The 20,054-nt window shown below is 39.2% G+C and overlaps 2 protein-coding genes across 12 annotated transcripts in view; one reads left to right on the top strand and one right to left on the bottom strand.

Annotated features, from left to right (window-relative positions):
- LOC122767899 (R3H domain-containing protein 2) overlaps positions 1-10,399 on the bottom strand; it is a 38,889-nt gene extending 28,490 nt beyond the window's left edge. For 10 of the 11 annotated variants that reach the window (XM_044023459.1, XM_044023460.1, XM_044023458.1 and 7 more), the window contains exons 1-2: positions 10,101-10,399; positions 9,704-9,744 (exon numbers count right to left, since the gene is read on the bottom strand). The gene's annotated coding sequence lies outside the window, so the exon portion shown is untranslated. The remainder of the gene's footprint in view (positions 1-9,703; positions 9,745-10,100) is intronic. The other variant, XM_044023461.1, reaches the window with a different exon arrangement.
- Positions 10,400-12,961: 2,562 nt separating this feature from the next.
- LOC122767685 (inhibin beta B chain) lies at positions 12,962-16,026 on the top strand. Its single transcript, XM_044023125.1, has 2 exons — positions 12,962-13,600; positions 13,815-16,026. Exons 1-2 carry the CDS (start codon positions 13,234-13,236, stop codon positions 14,594-14,596), a joined length of 1,149 nt encoding a protein of 382 aa, XP_043879060.1. The 5' UTR covers positions 12,962-13,233; the 3' UTR covers positions 14,597-16,026.
- The last annotated feature ends 4,028 nt before the right edge of the window (positions 16,027-20,054 follow it).

Here is a 20,054-nt window from a genome sequence, read left to right as displayed (position 1 = left end):
CTCAAATTAAACTTGTCATTTTAAATGAAAAACTGTGTCAACATGAAAATGGGTGGCAACTCCTGCACTGATCATGAACCTTACGTAATGTATCAGCTTCTCTTACTGTGGAAATAGGAGCAGTGAAGGAGGATGCAAGAGGAAAAAAAATAACACGAAAAGATGGAGGAGCAAGGGGTGGCTATTCAGACAGGAAAAACTTCTCAATGATGAAACAATCTGTGCTGTTAAGTGATTGGACCAGACCTCCACCAATGGGAGGACCAGCTCCATGGCAACAGGCTCTGTCACCAAGAGAAAATCAGCCATATCCCTCAACACCCCCATATTTTTCTCTCCTTTTCTCTCACGACCCCCCCTCCTTTCCCCAATTACAAGGCCGAGTGTATTTATCACTCGGTATTCACATTAAATGCAATTTTAACAGCACACAGACACACATAACACATGTGCTACTTATAGTCTGCACAACGCAGCTCAATCACAGATACAAACATACACGTGTGACCAAATGAGGCATGCAAACGTACAAACAGATTTAATAGGGCTTACAAGGTGATTAGAATATGAATCATTCACACTGGGTTATTTAAAATGTGCGGATTGGTGATGACTCCCCTCACACACCGTCTGACTGTCAACAGTTATGCCCCTCACTCTCCTGATGAGAGCAGTGACTAACTATTAGGTCTGAGCTGATTCTTGAACTAAACAAAATGACCTCACTGACACAAGAGACATCTAGAATAAGGAAGTAGGTTCCAGCAAATAAAAAGAATTGGCTCTTTGTTCAAGTTAAGATTGGTATAGCCTAGGGGAATCATATCTTGGTAGTAATCCAGCTATACTGGACACAATAAACTTTCCTATCTTAAGATAGCTGACATGGAGTGGTACATCACAGCACACCAGTCAACATTTGAGGGCAACTGAAAAACTTGAAATCCACTTATATCAAGTGCCAATGCTATGCCAACTGTACATGCCAAGAGGTAAAGCCTTGTAGACTTATTTTGCCGTCTGCTGCATGACCTGTCCTATCAAACTGACCTGTATTGACAGGATAGGATAACGGTGAGCTCAACTTTTTAAAAATGTTGCAACATTGATATGAAATATAAACATTCCATTATCACTCATCACTCATGTGTATGTGTGGAAGAGGGGGCTATGTGTATGAAAAGTGCTATATAAATAAAGAATGTATGATTTATTATTAATATTACATCAGGTATGAGGCATGTGCAATGTTCCAGTACTGACAATGCTGTGCTAAAATAGAAGATTATAGCTAAAAACTATATCTGAATACCGGTATGTATATCCCATTAGAATTATTTCCCAACTGGACAAAGCATTCCAGAGCCCAGAACGCATTTGTACATACTATAAACATTGACTATCAACAACTAACACAAACCATGTGTGGCAAATCAATAAAACTTTGCTGCCATTTTCAAATTCATTGGATGTTTTGTCTCTCCACACAGATTTTTTCTCAATGAAAAATTGCTCAGGCAACACTGCCACCCCTGCATAGATTAGGAGGAGTGTTAATTAGAGAAACTGGACATGGCAGCAAATCACTAGATCATGTAGTTGCCCCTATCAACAATGGAGACAAAATAAGGCAACCTCTGTTAAACATAAATAATTCAAAATTATTAAATTGAACGGATTACTCACACAGTGTATGGTGTGTACCTGGTTGTATTTAGTTAATTACTTTCAGTGTAAATATATGTTTCTAAGGCATGGTCAGGGAATCGGTAACATGAGTGTGTGCTTAATATGTGCTTCAACTTTTGGTAGTCAGGTGACCTGGAGCTGCTCTCTCACAGGTGTCCGCCCAGATCTTCCCTGGAACACAGCTCTCTCCCTGGCCAATCAAACGACACTGTCAGGACTGTCATTTGAAATTACTCCCCTGGTGTACATATTCAAGTGACTATGCTTACCTGCACATGAAGTATTCCGCTCACGCTCGCCTGTGACTCATGTAAATAGCTTATCCCTGTAAGCAATGAATTACCCTAATAAAATAGCTGTGTTATGGCAGTATTACCCAGAACGGTCAGCCATGTAAATATCTTACTCCAGTAACTACTGGGCTATGCCTTTGTGTGCAGCTGCAAATCTGTCAGCGTCACAACTTCTCCATAGCAGACAAAGTGGGTGATGACCGAGTCCATCATGTCTTTATAGAGCATGTACAAAAAGGTTTCACATATACGAGAATACCTATACTTGTATTGTTTTTTCTATGGTTTTTGTCAATATGTTATTATAATAATATGTTGATTTCTATTTTTCCTCCATTAGAAATACATAAAATTGCTTAATTTAAATAAAATGTACTTTCTCTACAATCTGTGTTTTGCACTACACTTCCTCCTGTATTCATACCGGTAAAGAGCATGTGGCCATATGCTTCTCAGACAACCTAAAAATTGTGGTCAGCAATTTGATCTCAAATGAGCGATGGGATGTTGGAAGAAGAATCTCTTTTCTCTCTCTCAACAGTATCTGTAAGCACCAAATCAGCAGTAAAACAGCAGCAGAGGAAAGGACAAAAGACTGATACAAATTAACTGTCAAGGAACTTCATTTATTTTACTGTTTGGTAAATTATATATATTTGTAAAAACAATTGACTACGATGTACTATGTAGGATTCTATGACCATGACAGATTGTTCAGATACTAGCAACCAACGCTACTGCTCAATCAGTAACGTTAAGTACACCAAGTTTTGAAATTTCCTGTAGTAATATACTGAATGTATACACAAATACGAAGTTAATGCTCATTCTTCCTACTTACAAAAACTTAATCAGGCAGGTGACATTACTAAAATCTTTTTTTTCTTAAATTATATTTAGATTTTTCAAAAACCAAACCATCAGAAACCTCGGCATGAGAAAGTGTAAACCTTCTGACTTCTGACAATTACAATAATTGTTACTCTATAGGGTAGCTATTGATTTTTCCTCCCTTTCTCTCCATCGCACCAAAGTCTTTTTCCCACGCACTGGCAATTACTATGCAGGACTGAGGGTGAAGGAACACCAACTACCTGGGGAACACAACTCCAAAATCACAAACATATGGACAACAGAAGTCGTGGTCATATGCATCGACAAGTATGTATACAAAACCTCATTTTGCAAGGGGAAGGTCTACTCAGCATGCAGTGGAACCTTAGGGCTAGGCAAGTATAGCCACAGCCACCATATCCATCCCTTCATACTTGTATTAACATGTAGAAAACCAGTGATCGAGAAGGAAACGGCATTTGCTCTGGCAACCTGACAACAAATGTGCCCCTTCCATCTGAATTGGGAGTTGTTGCTGCTGTTTCTGTTTTCCAACTACAACTAGCAATAGGATTGTTCTTATTTTATGAGGGAAGAAAAATGTAGTTGAATTAAGGCAGGGGTGTCAAACATACTGCCCGTGGGCCAGAATCGGCCCACCAGAGGGTCCAATCCGGCCCGCAGGATGAATTTGTAAAATTTAGAATCTAATCAAAATGTGAAATACTATAATTTCCAGCCTCAGAATCATATAAATGCACTGCGATCATGTGTAAATGGTAAATTAAATATTGCAAAAAGAAGAATTAGGAGTTCCCTTTCTTCCCTTTCCTCTTTGTTTTTAGTTTATTATGCTATTATTTTACTGTTCCGGCCCACTTGAGAACAAATTGTGCAGTCTGTGGCCCCTGAACTAAAGTGAGTTTGACACCCCTGAATTAAGGTATAGGCCCAAGACACTGATAGATCTCAATGTATAGTAATGCTTAAAAAAAAAAAAACAACAGGCAGCCATTATGTGAATAGACCATATTCTACACGTTTCTGGACTGATGCAACATAAAAGGAAGCAATGTGGACTGTGAGTACAGAGATTTTGCAAAGCTTCATCACCATCAGAATAGAGAAGAGGGAAAAGCCAGGTCTTCTAAACATGAAGCAGTGCCGAGGCCACGAGGACAGCTTGCTATTTATAGCAACAGATTTTTTATTCACGAGGGCTCTGCTGTTTCTCTTACACTTGCACTGTCTCTCTCTCTCTCTCTCTCTCACTCCCTCTTCCACTCCATCCTTATGTTGAACAAATGAGGGTGGTAAACACTGACCGTATGCAGGTGTAAATGTGTATCATCTGTGGAGATCACTTAGATATTTCACATCCGATCCATTTTTTAATCGTCATAATCATAATCCACAACAGCATCGTCAAGCTGAGGATAAACTTCAGGGTCTCTTAACACAGCGCTTCCCACTTGCCCAATGTAAGCTCATAGGTTATCCTTTTTTACTGTACACCTCCCTCCCTCCATCCCTCCTCAGTATGACAGAGTTGCAGAGTCGACACCTACTTCTTAGTGACTCTCCACCCCCACCAGGCCACCTCCTCCTTCCCTCTTCTTACACAAGGACACAGTGGAAGGGAATTCCTCATTACCTCAGCATTTGCCTCACTAAACACATTTTGCGTGTCTGTTCATACATATGTGAACAAAAACAGAGTACAAAATGTACTGACAAACACTATTAAACCATCACAAAAAAAAATTCTCCAAGTCTTGCATAATGCATAAAATCCATACACATAAAAGCCCCTTACAGCTTTAGTACACAGATAAAACTGCTGCAGTTATACAAGTAAAACATGAAATGATCAAATTATCTTCCAGAAAGCCCCATGATTATATTATTTTTAAAGTGTGCTTTAATTTCTTTACAAAAAGCAAGGCAGGTGTTAAGATGACATGCAGTTATAAAAGCAACAATGGCTTCACATTTTCATGCACAACAAGAAACTACATAGCACAAAGACACACACACAAATACATGCTTACTGTATTTAGAGTTCAGCTCTGTGGAAATCCAGCCAAGTCAGATCAGGTGATTCACAGATAAAAAGCACATTATCGCAGAAGCAGCTCTGGACCAAGACTATGTTGACATTAGTTTTATCTTGCTCTGTAGTACAGATGAACGAATGCCATTGCCTTCAGCATGTAAATAGCTGAGATTCATAGGTGTCACTTTCTTTAGCTTATTCTAGTTTCCTCATCTTCACACTTGGTCTGCATGTAGTCACCAAAAGCTCAGTTTTGTGGATGGGTTTCATTTAAAATGGTGAGGAAGGCAATTTTGACTGCCCCCTTTCTTTTTCTGAATGAAGTACAAGCACTAAATGGTAAGCAACCGTCTCTCTGCCTCCCTCTCTCTCTCTCTCTCGCTCTCTCTGTGTTTGCATCGCTCCATTCTCCTCCAACCCTCCCTTTCGTGTGGATTCTCTCTCTCTCTTACATATCTGGTTTGCTCCCTGCCTCTGTATAACAATATAATTGCAATGACAGCCAAACCAGGACTCGCAAAAAAAAACAGCTGTTTAAAGGACTGCTTGGCAGCAGGATACTTCTGTGTGGTTGCAATAAATACGTTCTTTCACAACAACACAAGATGTGGTACCATAAGAAATTGTAAAATAAAAGATACAAGCCTCGATTTGCATTCAAGTAAGTATTCATCTATTTCCATATGTATGGAAATATACAATATCAGGTGTGTGTGTGTTCCGACAACCTGAACGAGCTCAATGTATTGACAGCTGCTTGTAAAACTCTGCTATGGTGGTTAAATAAACACAAGAGGCTCTGATGGGAAACAAGTGAATAAACTGATGAAACCATCTTATTAGCTCGAAAAAAACTTAACAGAAGATGACATATGCATCTTCTTCCTGCAGCCCCCTCACTGCAAACATGAGCTTATGAAGACTGAAGGCACAACATACGCAACCAAGTAGACGCTAGTTAAAGTTGTTTTGGTCTGTAACGTAATACTAAGAAATTAAAAGAGGGGGTCACTGCCACCTAACATAGCTGAGGAGGACACAATTCATTCAATGTATCAATTCCCTACTTGTGTTTGTGTAGTGGGACAAGGACAGTATGGATGGAAACGTAACCTACACATGCCACTGTGGAGATGAACACATCACAACAAAACTGTACCCTTTTTTAGCACTGACAATGGTTTAGCCTCTTAGTCCTCTTAGCTCACAAATCTCTGCTACCACTGCATGGGGATCGAGGCAAGCAATGTGGAGAAGCCAGTGACCAAAGACAGGTTTCAATCCACTGCATGCATCTTTGTTTGCTCAGAGTTGAAATCACTGGGCTGTATGTGGAAGGTAACAATAAATGAAATGAAACCTCAAACACAGTTAAGCACAGGTAGTGTTAAAGGTATTGTTCGGCACCAGCAGTGGAAAAACCCCAAATTACACCCACTATTTGTGGCAGAAAATGGGGAAAATTATACTATTGTAAAGTATCAAGATATATGTGACCCAGTCCTAACGAAAAAAGACATCCTCCAAACATAGTTAAAGATCTCTTTAATATGGAACTGAATGGAGTAACATTAAAATATTAATTGTGTTAATTTCTTCAAGATATACCCCAAAAACTATTTAACCCCAGACTTAAAAGTGTTCCATGCAGATTAATGCATGTAGTTTTTATCAGTTTCTGCTACGATGAACATTGGTGGGAACATGGTACCTAGGTGAATATAATAACTTGATCTTCATACATCACTCATCATCGGGCTGTTAATATAGCCATTAGCCACAAATGTTTGTTGCGATTCTTAGTCAGCTTAGTATTTTTTGTATTTAATTATTAAGATCAATTACAGGATGGACTGAAAGAGGCAACCAACACAAGCGCTATTACCTGAACAGCATTTTTTGTAGCAGAAAAGCAGACCAACCACTGGCAAAGGGAATGAAGTTAACATTTCTTGTGGGTTTTCAAATGCCTGGTATAGCTACTAATTTTAGAGTAAAAGATATAGAAAAGTAAAACAAATATGCCGACTGAGGAAGTAAGGTCAAGGTACTGAAGAAATTGATCTTTTAAATGTTTCCACAAAATCAGTCAACATCAGTGGGGCAAATCTTACATTTGAATTTTGACAATAAGCAGGACAATGGTAGCAAGTTAAAAGATGCCATATAAAGTTTGCAATGTGGTTAAGTTTGCCCTCTCAAAGCAAGGCGATGACATGTGGGTCCTGCACATAACCCGGTACAGAAAATGGTAGGTGTTAAACAGACAGACATTTAACGTAAACGTGGCCTTCTGTCCCAATCTAGCCATGTTCAATAAAGATACTGACCTAATGAATGAAATATAGGTGATACCATGTATTACCTCAATGCATTTACAAAAGCCTCCTCTGCATTTAATGGCCAGGTAACCTCTGTAACATGACAGTAAGAGAAGATTGTAAAGGTCTTAAAATAAAGCAGGAAAGGGGGAGGAGCTGAGCAAGGATCAGAAGCCAGAGATATCACAGAACAACTGATTGTGAACAGAGTCACCTGACAAGGTGCTGCAGTTGTTTCATTTTGAATATAATGGAGGTGATGCTATTAGGAAAGATACAATTGTTATTTGCATTGCAAAGATAACTAAATTTGACTTTGTATATATTTATACAATATATTCACATCTTGGGATCAGTGATGGGATCCTTTTTGAATTAAAGTATTTTAATAAATTAAGCTACACTACTCATTAAGATAAAGACATACACATTCTAAAGGTCTTAATAAATGTACCTGGGGAAAAAAATTAAAAAAGAAAAGATAAAATAAAACAGATATTTTCTCAACCGCTGACATGTGAGAATTCCTATTTTCTTTCTTTTAAATTGTGATGGGGGAACCCTCCAGCTTTGAAGGAATGCAAAGTGCAAACTGCAAAGAAACCAGCCACCTCCCTTCTACTTTGATCAATAATTTACATCGCAGCTAACGATAAAAATGTATTACAAAAGACAACTAAAAAACTGCAAAAAGATGGAGATAAAATACATAATAAAGAACAGGAAAAGAAGAGGAACAAATAAAAATAGAGACACGGAAAAATAGAAACAGGAGTGGTTAAGAGAAGAGAGAGATATGAGCAGCAGCAACGGCACTGAGCTTGGTGCTCTAGCAGAGATCTATATATAGCTCTTAGAATCTCTCTAGAAAAAGCCACTCTCCTGCTTCTGCAGCTGCAAACAGAGATTGAGAGACAGAAGCAGATATGCTACCTGGCTGACAAATGCAAAGATCATGTCTATTTCAATTACATCTACCTGTAAAATTCAGTAATACATACACATTGGCCATTGTAGCTTGGAAAAATGTTGGCTCAACAGATTTAAACAAGTTGATTTACTCCACCATATAAAATGACCTGTTCTACAGGTGTATGAAAGAAGTTTATAGTTATGCATCCTGCAAACACAACAAATTAAAAGACGATTGTAAATTATTAAAATGCTCACTCCTTCAGCTAGTTGTACTAGGTAAGCCTGATAATTTTACATTTGACAATTTCATGCATTCTACAAATGGAAGATTTAAACTGGCAAGATATAAGTGGGAAACATTTTGACAAGCAGGCATGATACCATATCTTTGCTCATTGCTGGCCTTAGCAACAGCAGACTGTTGATTCAATGACTCACCTCCATCAGATCTTACAATAGATGAGCCTTTTCTTGATGATAACACCCTGCCACCAGTAACTGGACTCAGCCCAATGTACAAATGCAATGCATAGAAATATACTGTAATAGGGTAACAACTTGTACACAAAGAACGATTGTAACCATGTTTTAAACCTGAACTTGCTCAGTAGAAGTACTTCCTAAAACTGTCTTTGATCTCACTGAGCGATCTCAACATCAAATGTGACTATGTTGGCAGTCCAAGCCTACTTGCTATTTACTATTTCTTGACATTGATTGACTGGAGCATGCATATTAATATTTATGTTTTCAGGCACACATGGCATTTTCCCCACACGGATGTTTGAATTGCAGCTCTGTCTCAATGGTCTTGCTATATCTTTTTTTGGCTCAAGTGTCAAAAAGAAGCACTGAATCAAAAATAGGATGATTATAAATTGCTAAGTTTTTATTCCTAAGCAAATCTTATACCGTGTGAGTATTTTGCAATGTATAGAGTGAAACATACAAAAAAGCAGACTAATTTCTCTTTCATATTGATCACTAAAAGAGGACATAAACCTCACATAGGGAAAGGCTGACATGATGACTTAGCCAAGAGAGAAGCCAATAAAGCTTAGAAGTGTATTAAAAAATATACCCTAACCTTAAATACCACAGTACAATACAAAACCTGAATTGCACACAATGAATTATAGACCAAACTATAGATTAGCTCACTAAGACTCAGCTAACATAAAATCACCAACACATACCAAAGACCTGCAGCATCTGGTTATTTACATTTACACTTAGCTGTTATTTCTGACCATCAGTGGACATAGATATGTAGAGAAATACCCTGTTGTCACCAGCTGATGGAGGCTTTAAGTGCGACTGAGATGACCAACTACAACCCTTTTACATTCACTTGAATCTCATTCGACCATTTCATCGCGAAATTTTACTGTATATCCGTTCACTCAAACATTCATTCAGAGTTTAGTACTGATTCCTAGACACGATTAGTAAGAACGTGTTAACATGGCAATCTCGAGTAAAGCATGGGGAACGCGGACTTTAAAAATGGTGTTTGCCTTTACTATACATTCTATCTTGAGATTAAAGATCATCCATTTAAAATCGTATTGACGTGTTTAGCAGGTTAAGCTCACCGTTTTGCTGGCCGCCGTGTGGACAATCCTTCAAGTTCTGTCTGTAGAGAACATATGGAAATATGGTCAGAGCTGTGGCTCTACAGTTGCCTGGAAATATTAGCTTACCTACACGCTAACAATAGCTAGCTCAAGACTTAAGCCTGATTCCTCCGGCGAGTATAATTAGCCACGTACGGCACCTAGCTTAGCTAATGTTAACCCGCTAGCTGGCTTTTCTCTTTAATGTACACAAGCTAACAAACACAAGCAAAACAACTGATTTGTATTACGAACGGCGGCGTGAAAATGGAGCGTGTACTCACAGCGAAGCTAACCTTGTCATTACTCTATACTGTCAGATATTTGAAAAGCATGTCCTAGCTTGTACAGCTAACTAGCTTTACGAATGACTTACCGATGCTAGTTCAATGGTGCTGCTAGTGCTGCTGCTGCTGCTGCTGCTAGCTGCTGCTACTTGATTCACTGCGACCCCGACTGTCAAAATAGCGCCGCGTGAAGGGACAGCGGCATAAACGATAAAGAGCTAGCGCTCTGGTGTGGGACGGTGTCACCCACAGCAGCGCAGCTAAACAACTACAAAACGCCAAAGAATAAAAAGGACACAAATTAAAGAAAAAAAGAAACAAAACGCTATTCCCCCTTCTCGGTTACGGCTTGTGTGAGAGTGTCAGCGTCACTTTTTTTCCTCCTCACCGACAGTTTACGTCAGCGACGTACCTCACAGTCGCAGGGAGACATTCAATAGGACACGGTACACTTGTTTTTTATAGGCTACATTAAATACCACATATCACTCACTGTCAAAATCTATTGTCTGTGAAGGCGCATCAGGAAGGTGTCGATATTTTTTTATTTGACCTATGTTAGATGTACCTGTGTATAAATTATGAGGAATGTGGCACGCAGAGACTACAGGTGGCGTGTAATAATAATGATAATATAATAATGGGGTGATAACCTGGTGCCCTCTTCACATGCCCTACGGGGTGCCATAATATGTGTCCTCTCAAGCAAAAATTAAATACTAAAAATGTATTGTTTCTGAAGGAGTGCCTTTCTTGTGGAGAAAAGTGATGCCCGTACAATTTTGTTTCATATGGGTGTCCTCACAATCAAAAAAAGGTGCCGTTATAAAGTTCCCTACTGTGCCTATATGACAGTGTCCCAAAGGGTGTCCTTAGAGGAAATTTTATTCAGTGCTGTATAGAAAATGACCATCTCAGTGATAGAAAGTGATGCCGTGCTGTGTGAGAATGTGGGAAATTATATACTAGTGGTGCACCAGGTGCCCTTTTTTCACCGCTGCCCTTCCATATGTCTGTGCACATCACTGATTTTCAATGTATATTGTGTTTTCCATTGCTTCGTTGTACTGTACTGTGTTGTCTCTGTATTGATTTTATTTTCTCTGGACTGTGAGTTAGTAATAAAGTCTGACTTGAACTGAAAAACTTAATAAGGTAGAGGAAAGTAGCCACGCAAGCACATTTTTAATTACAAATAATAAACATACTATATGTGCATGTTTCTTCAACATTTTTTTGTTTTTTCATCAGCTAATCAAATCCATTACTATCTCTATTACTATTGACGAGTCCTGCTCAATGTGGAGTTGTACTTAGTCATGCAGGGATGTACACAAGGTCACCTAGCAAGAACTGCAATATCCTCTGACCTCCCTCATTCTATAGTCAGCTCACTGACTTTCCTAAAGGCCTTAAACATGTGCTCCACCATGCCGGATTCCCCGTTTGGTCAAAAATTCTCAAAACAATTCAAGCATGAACTTTAGAATGAGTGCAACAAGCTCACCAAGTGTTCTCAAAAGCAACGCAACTTTTAAAAAACTTTCAGTTGAGACCTTTTTTGATAAACTTTTCCACTCCTGCATATGAAACCAATAAAATATGAAATGCCTCATCACATCTGATAACTATTTTCATGCGGCTTTGCACATATTCAAGCTTTTAACTGGAGTTATAACTTGTCCTGCAACGAATCTAACAGAACTATTTGCTTCGATGTTGTCTTACAAAGTAATACACTGTGTCCATCTTGTACTGATGATCCCACATACTTCTGCTAAAGTAGATTTTGTCAAGGCACGACTTGTAATCAAGTATGGGTGTTCATTGTTACAGTCACTCAAGTAAAGGATCGAAGTACTTTTTCCCACAGTTGCAGCTCTAAATATCTTCACACAAAACCTTAATGTAAATAACGGACGATGGGGGGGTGGGAGTTACTGTTGGGTGAAATACTTGAAATAGTACTTTCAAGTACTCTTGTACTTGTAGTTCCTAAGATTCCCCACTAGTCGGCAGGCGAGTACTTCAAGGTGTGATTCATAGGTAGACATTTGCATACTACATTCTCCATGTATGCAATTGGCTCATCATTTTGAAATGTAAAACTGTTGACTAACTATGGGATTTCGGGACACTTGCTCTAAGAGCTTTACAATTTAATTAAGTTTGAATCATTTTATACTCATTCAGACATTTAGTATTTTAGTATTAAATATATACCGTATTTATATAAATATATATATATATATATATTTACATGGAGAGAGAGAAAGAGAGAGAGAGAGAGGGGGAGATATTGTTTCTGTTTTGCAAAATTGCCTTTGGGATAAATAAGTTGTGTAATCATGTAACTTATTGGCAATAACTCAACATGCTGCACAGGTTTTTAGTTTGAAACAGTGCCTTTACTGAAAGTCATTACAAGGTAATTAGCCTGTGTATCTATAGAACTTTACAACATGTTTATACTTGCACATATACATGCAGTTTCGAGTGACTTTTTTTCTCGTATGACACTCCACACACACATGACTTGTATGGACACACACAAAGAGCCATAATTTTGCTGCAGCACATTGTGCCACCCCGTAGGTTAACATGACAGAGCCTGTTTAAATACCGCCTTGTGGTCCCCACCTGAAACCCTCGAGCACTTTATCGACCACAACTGGTGAGATGAGTTGGATTCTAAAACTGGGTTAAAAGGCACTGCATTTCAGCTTTCACTGGCAGGAGTGATGATAGTGTGCGTTTCCCTCTCGGTCGATTCGGACGTGGCAACATGGCACAGAAACAAGACCCCTTAAATCCGGCCAGTATGTTGACCCAAAGCAGCCCGTGAGGTCAAAGACTCATGAGTGTGACACTGCCAGAAAAGTGCACAGACTTTGTGAGATACTTCATGTCAGCACCGAGCGTGTACGTGCGTCGTGAGTGCATGACACATAGATGCTTTGCCAGTAATTTCCTCGGTGCCCCGATGCGCTCATTGGTGCGTCCCTCCAACGTGTCACCACTTTTGGTGGATTACCCCAGATGATATCTTCACCTCCAGAAGAGTGAAACACCACTCCTTTCTCTTACCTCCTCCTGTTCTCACACCGAGCAGCTGCGAAGGAGGACATTTAACATTTGGAAAAGTTTCTAGCGTTCAAAGAACAACTCACCGTGAAGTTTTTTTATTGAGGTTTTTTTTTTTTACGCAAGTCAAGTTTAAATATGTATTCAATTACTTTAGGGTCAAGGATGACGCCGTTTTTATTCAAATCATTCCTGTTTTTGGCACCTTTGGTACTGAACGGTCTCTGCGTCTGTGCCTCCCCGGGCTGCGCGTCGTGCGCTTTAGCAGGAATGGAAAAAGACACGGAGGAAAAACTGATGATAGAAATCGCCAAACAGCAAATTTTGGAGAAGCTGCACCTGAAAGAGAAACCAAACATAACACACACGGTGCCCAGGGCTGCGCTTCTCACTGCGCTGCGTAAACTGCACTCGGGGCGCGTCAGACAGGATGGCACTCTTGAACTAGAAAACAGTATACCTACCAAAGATCAAGGCTATGAAATACTGAGCTTTGCAGATATAAGTAAGTTTTGCGTTCAACTTTTCTAATTTTAAGTTGTTTTTTTCACTTTGTGTGGCACTGAAAATGTCACATTCAATAACGTTGAAAACGTCTTTTTTTATATACTCAAGTATTGTTTAAAATGTTTTTTTCCTCTACTGGCATAATAAAGGTGGTGACCTCTACAGTGTCCAAGATATTAACAGTCTGTGTTATTGTTTTCATTGATCCATAGGTGAGACAGGCAGAGGTGAGAAGGCCAACCTCAGCATTACCTTCCAGTTTCTGCAGGAACGTGGCCAGAGTATCCAGGTACTCCAGTCCTCTCTGTGGATCTACGCCCGCACCTCTGGGGACCCTCACAGGGACTCCCGGCTCCCTGCCCGAGTTTTCCTTACTGCTGATGGTGGAGCATCTGGGACTGTCCGCTCCCTGGTCATAGAAAAGATGCTGGAAGTCCAGGAGAGTAACTGGCACACTTTTCCCATCACCCGCACCCTGCAGCAATTCCTCGATGGTGGCCAACACCGCTTGCGTTTGGAGGTGAGCTGCGATGAAGATGGAAAGAACCTTTGCTCCTTAGACGGCTCTACTGATAGTCCCCACCAGCCCTTCCTCGTGGCCCAGGTGCGTCAACGTAATGATCATTTCAAACACTCACTCAGGAAGCGTTCCTTGCGTTGTGGGAACGAAGTAAGTGTGTGCTGCAAGAGAGACTTCTACATCAAGTTCAAGGATATCCAGTGGGATGAGTGGATCATTGCACCTGAGGGCTACCACATGAACTACTGCATAGGTCAGTGCCCCCAGCATCTTTCTGGTTCCCCTGGAATAGCGTCTTCGTTCCATGCCACTGTCTTCAGTCAGCTGAAAATCAATGGCATCAACACAGCTACGACTTCATGTTGCATTCCCACTGAGCGCCGGCCACTCTCCATGGTCTTCTTTGACTCTCAGCACAGCATTGTCAAACTGGACATTCCTGACATGATCGTGGAGTCCTGTGGATGCACATAAAGGACAGAGGAAAGACATGGTATATGGAAATGTAGATTTACTTTGTGTTGATTGTGGACAAAGAGACTCACATTGACAGAGATGTGTCTTGCTTTGGATAAATTTGGCCACAAAATTTAATATCAACCCTTTTGTTTTGCACCAAATTTGACAAAATGATTTTACTTTACATACATAAGATGATGTAGGTATTAGATATGCACCACAATATGTAATATGTAAATCCTTTATTTTTTTAAAAAAGAATACACATTTTAAATTATCACCGAGACAGGACCCGAGTGCAGGTGGAGTCATTTGGGTCATAGATTTACAAGCACATATAATGAAAACAAAACTGGGCCGGAAATGTGTCCTTGTGGAACACCACTTTCAAAACCAACTATGGAATCCGCCATATAAGAAAAGTGTCACTAACTTTATTGACTAATGACTGTGTAAACCTATAACTCAATTCTAGAGATATTCCAATATTATTGTTTATTTAACATTCATCAAATATTTGAATTACTTGTTTTTTACCACGCAAGAAAACACTTAAAATGAAGAGTCCGTCATATCTGTCTGAGTGCAGTTGATGCTGCATACAGGCTGACATGCCTAATCAGCAAATCAGCATCTCCACTGTATTATTTACACAAGTCAGCCTTTCAGTTGAGAAACTGTCACTGTGTCAAACATGTGAACCAGCATTTGTCCAGCATCGTGAGCAAACATTTAGCTATTGCTTCAGTTTCAGGTAATGTGAAGGTCTGTGAGGCATTTGGGTCAATGATCATGTACTGTTGCCCAGTGGCATTTATATCTCCCAGAGTCTAAAGTTTTCTGGGATGATGCAAAATTTGAAGATTTTTTGTCAGTGACTTGGACATGATCCAAAACATGTGCAAATGTTTTTCTGCCTTTTTCTGCTGCCATTAATGATTAAGATTAGGGGGTGGGGGGAATGATGTTAAGAGTTTCTTGATGTTAAGAGCACCTCTTGTCTCAGGACTCAATGTGATAATGAGTTGCCGTTGTATTATAACTTCTAAGCACTTTATCGTCCTACTGTATTTTTAGAGCAGATTTTATTGGCCCGCAGAGAGCAAACAATATCAATCACTAATGTTTTCTAAGTTCTGGTTGTTTAAATGTGTGGTATTTTATATAAACTGATGCAATGTACAGTACACTGATAATGCAATTATCCTGCAATTTCCTGTATACAGTAACCAATGGGAATAGAGCCAGGATGTGACTGCTGTTTTGGTTGAAATGTATAATTGTTGTTTTCATTTTTATATTACACTACATTTTATGTATAAGTAATCATTTGTGTAGCGAGTGATTGATAACCTTTGTGTTGATGACGTTTTTTTTTTCTTAATGTGCTGCAATGACATTGCTACAGTTATGGTTTATTTTAATAAATAAATATTTTAAATCAACTTTGGCATTTTCTATTTTTGTACCTAACATTGTACCTCTCTTCTTTAACCGCAATGACATCGAATTTTACAGAAAAAAAAAGGAATTGGAAACATGTATACAACTTAAATTGAGCAGAGCAGAAAGAAATGCACACACACACCACACACACACACACATCTCTAAAATCCTATTATGGTTTGCTTTAACAAACATCAACAACGTTTCCAGGTCACAGTGACCAACTGCCTTTTAACCAGCACATATTTAAGCAGTTAAAAATAAAAATAAGGTGTTTAACATTAACATTTTCTTCATTAAATCTATAATATTAAAAGTGCATTTAGATTGCATTTTCACTAGTTAGTTAGCTAGATAGTTAGTTAGTAAGTTAATACTAGGCCTGTTAAATAAATGCATCATTGTAAGCTAACATCATTCATCTTGCAATTCTTCATTAGGGTTAGGGTTATCATTTTCACAATTTCACCAGGTATGACAAACAAGGTGCATGCCATGTAATCACACTAGTACTGTCTGTAAGGCAAAAGTCATATTTGCGCATACAAATATTGGAAGTGTGGACTGTCTGTTTGGTGTGTAAACAATTACACATTTTGCATGTGTATTTGTATTTGTGATTGATCACGAAATGTATGTTTTGCTTCTTTTTTCTTTTTTTTTGCCAGTGATGGCTGGTGGTAGGAGCGCGGGCAGGGAGAACCACAATGTACCCACACAGGCAGGCTGGTGCAATAAAGAAATATGAATAGATTAGGGCTGATGAGGACCTGAGGACCAAACAGACTGGACAGGCAGAAAGCATGAGCAGCACACAGGGGAACAGAGACACTAAACACACAACCAACAGGGATTAAAGCATCAGCCACACATTGTCATATGGTGCATCACAAAGACACACTGACCTGTAAGGATTTCCATTCTTATATATGAACGACATCATATTTTCATCTGTAAGAGAATTAATAATTGATATTTGTTGAGCTAATACATTGCTTTTGCCAAATATCTAGTGTCCGGATTTGCACTGCCAAAGTCCGGCAACCCTCCCCCAGCACAGCCAACAGCAATGCTGATGTTTCATTATGCAAAATGGACTACAATCCATGTCTGAGGTACTCTGACACACAAAAAAAATATATTTGTTCATTGTGCGTGTACACATTCCTATCCAAGCTACTAGTCTAAAACTTTATTTCCAATCTGCATTCTGCATAGTTCTAAAAGGGTTTGTGGCCCAGAGAGAAAAATTCTTGATTTAGAAGAGCTAACAACACAACAACAAATCACACAGACCATGCCGAACCCCTATTTCCAGAGGCACTGAGCAACTGTGACTCAGAAACACAAGGAAAGTGATGGACTTCACACAACTCATACAATTTGCAGATGATATTAAACATCAAATACTGCAAAGAAAGTTAATCTGTGCACAATAAGGTGCAGATTAATGCAGAGGTTCAAAATCTCTCATACTACTTGTGTGTATGGTCTATACTTGGGCCCTGTTTGCATTGTTACCCAAATAAAAAAATGTTTTAATATATAATAATATAATATATGTATGGTTGCTGCTTCTACCACAACTGCATCCAAGAATTAAGGGAATGCTTTAACAGTCTCTATGGCAACAAACATGGGCAACAACGTGGCACACTCTTACAAAATCCACGATAGCTGCTTTAACCGAGTTGTAAGACTGCTTCAACAGCTTTTGGCAAACAAGTGGGAGTTTCAGGAGCTTGCTGAAGTTGGTCAATGAAGGATGCAAACTGTTGTTTAAACAATTTGCGTAAAGTTTTGATATATTTGGACAGGAAATGTGGACCTTAAAGGAAGCAGGAAGCACAAGTTCACTTTTGCCAGATGGATTCCTGCCATGCAGGTGTTTTTTCTATGCATGGATTTAGTTTTTCAGGTGCTAAAACCATTTCATTTCATTTGGGAGCTGTTCCATGACCTTCCACGTGATGCTTTATTATTGCTGTTTTGAGGACTTTTGTATACGTCAGCCTTTTGTTTATGACGGGTGAAGACGATGCTGAGTGTGATGGGTTTAAAACATGAGCATGAGGACAGTTCAGCGTCAACACGAGCAAGGTGAGTACTCTTTGACACTTGGAAGTCATTGTGCTGGCTTCACTCATGGAAAGTGGATAACTGACCTACTCTGGGAAAAATAAAAGCCTACTGACTCACTGATACACTGACACACTGACCCACAGACCCACTGTTTGTTGTGTGCCACTAAAACCTTAATCCTTCACTCCACTCACAATCCCACAATCCCATGGGGCGGGTTAAAGCGTCAGTCAGATTCGCTCTCACAGTGTAGTGACAGGACAACCAGTGGAAAAACTGCCGTCACACTCTCTCCTTGACCTTAACAGTCTCCAGGTAAATGGTAAATAACAGTTAGGTTGTTTGCATCAAGTGCCACCAGACCCACCGTTGACCTGGTCAGATTAAATCCCTAATCGCAGATTAATTAGCAATTTAAGATGTAGGCTTGCCAACTGAGTGAAGTGGCACACCACACTTCACCCAAAAAAATATATGAAGTACAACTAATTCCCTGTGATATATTGTATATATATATATATATGTATATATATATATATATATATGTATATATATATATATATATACATATGTGTGTATGTATGGCAGCCACACATATTTGTCGAATCATGCTTACATATAAATCAGTGCACAATTTTAATACTAGAATACAGAAAATCTCACTTAAATCAGTCAGTTTTTTTAAGGTGTGTTTTGGCAGATTCCATCATGTAAAAGCCCAGCATGTTAATATATTATGACAGAATATGTCTGCACGTGTATGCATTCAGTCAGTCTAACCAACCAAATGCATGCCACAGTATGGTTTTTGCCATCTGAAAACTGACTGAGGAAACCATTTCTTAAGCTCTAGATGTGTTACGCTGCCTGCATACACAGCACATACATACACGAATAACTTTTAAACCCACAGGATGATCCCATTACAGGGGACTTAGTTACCTGTTACGTCTCCGTGTTACATCAGAGGCGTCTTATCACAGAACACGGTAGAGTGCATCCTTAATGTGAACTCCGGTAGAGCTTTACCTTTGACTGCTGTAGAAGAGGTCACTCCTCTGTCTTAAAAACATGCAAACGATGCGGTAAAGAGAAGTGAATTCTATATCGAACAATTATATGATCACATCTCCGAAATACTAATTGAAATTTGTCAATTTAATTCGTAAATGTATTCATTTATTTATTCATTCATTCATTCATTCATTTATTTATTTAGTTGAGGTGACTTCTCGATCAAGACAATACATTCGCTGGTTTACTGGCTAATGCTGGAAAAGAAATTAGCATCAAATTCATGCTTTTGCCACGTGATGGCATACAGGTGGTTTAAGGTAGCTTCAGGAATGAGCGCAAGTGTCACTCATTCAGATTTACCACAAAAAATCCAATTAAACCAACCCGTGCTTTACTGCAATCAGGCTATTTAATTAGTCGCGTTAACCGGCCAAGATTTCCCCGAGATTGTCAACTGCTACCAGCAAAGTGATATTTGCCTTGAGGGTCCATGGAATAAAGAAAATAACAATTTACAACAGTATCCATCCGAGGAATAGTCTTGTTTGTCGCAGTTTGGCAAAATAAGAAGTCCAAATTTGTCTGTTGTGTTCTAATTATTATTTGCAGTTTGGTCAGCAGGTGGCACTATACTTACTGTATGGGTTTGTGTGGCTATGAGCCTTTGTGTTATAGCAAGTATTTTGGACAGTAAGTTCCTCACGAGATCAAACATCTCCTCTCATTAATGTGGCAACTGACCTCTACTGATGCAAGTGGAAGTTCTGATCACCCATCACCTCCAGCCGGAGGACAGTAAGCCAGTCGGCATAGTATCTAATGATATCTATTTTTCAGAGATGCTCGAGAAAGCTGATGGCTGCAATGGAAAAACGATTACTAACACTTGCCCAAGGCATATTTTAAAATTAGAAAGTAAAGGGTTGGG

Source organism: Solea senegalensis, linkage group LG4, assembly GCF_019176455.1.
Source record: "Solea senegalensis isolate Sse05_10M linkage group LG4, IFAPA_SoseM_1, whole genome shotgun sequence".
Classification (NCBI taxonomy): Eukaryota; Metazoa; Chordata; class Actinopteri; order Pleuronectiformes; family Soleidae; genus Solea; species Solea senegalensis.
Note: the sequence above shows the minus strand (reverse complement) of the source record. Positions and strands in the feature narration are given on the sequence as shown.

Bases quoted from the DNA above. Each gene is read 5' to 3' on its own strand.
- LOC122767685 (XM_044023125.1), top strand. From the start codon at position 13,234: ATGTATTCAATTACTTTAGGGTCAAGGATGACGCCGTTTTTATTCAAA. The intron at 13,601-13,814 runs GTAAGTTTTGCG...ATTGATCCATAG, and splicing joins ACTGAGCTTTGCAGATATAA to GTGAGACAGGCAGAGGTGAG.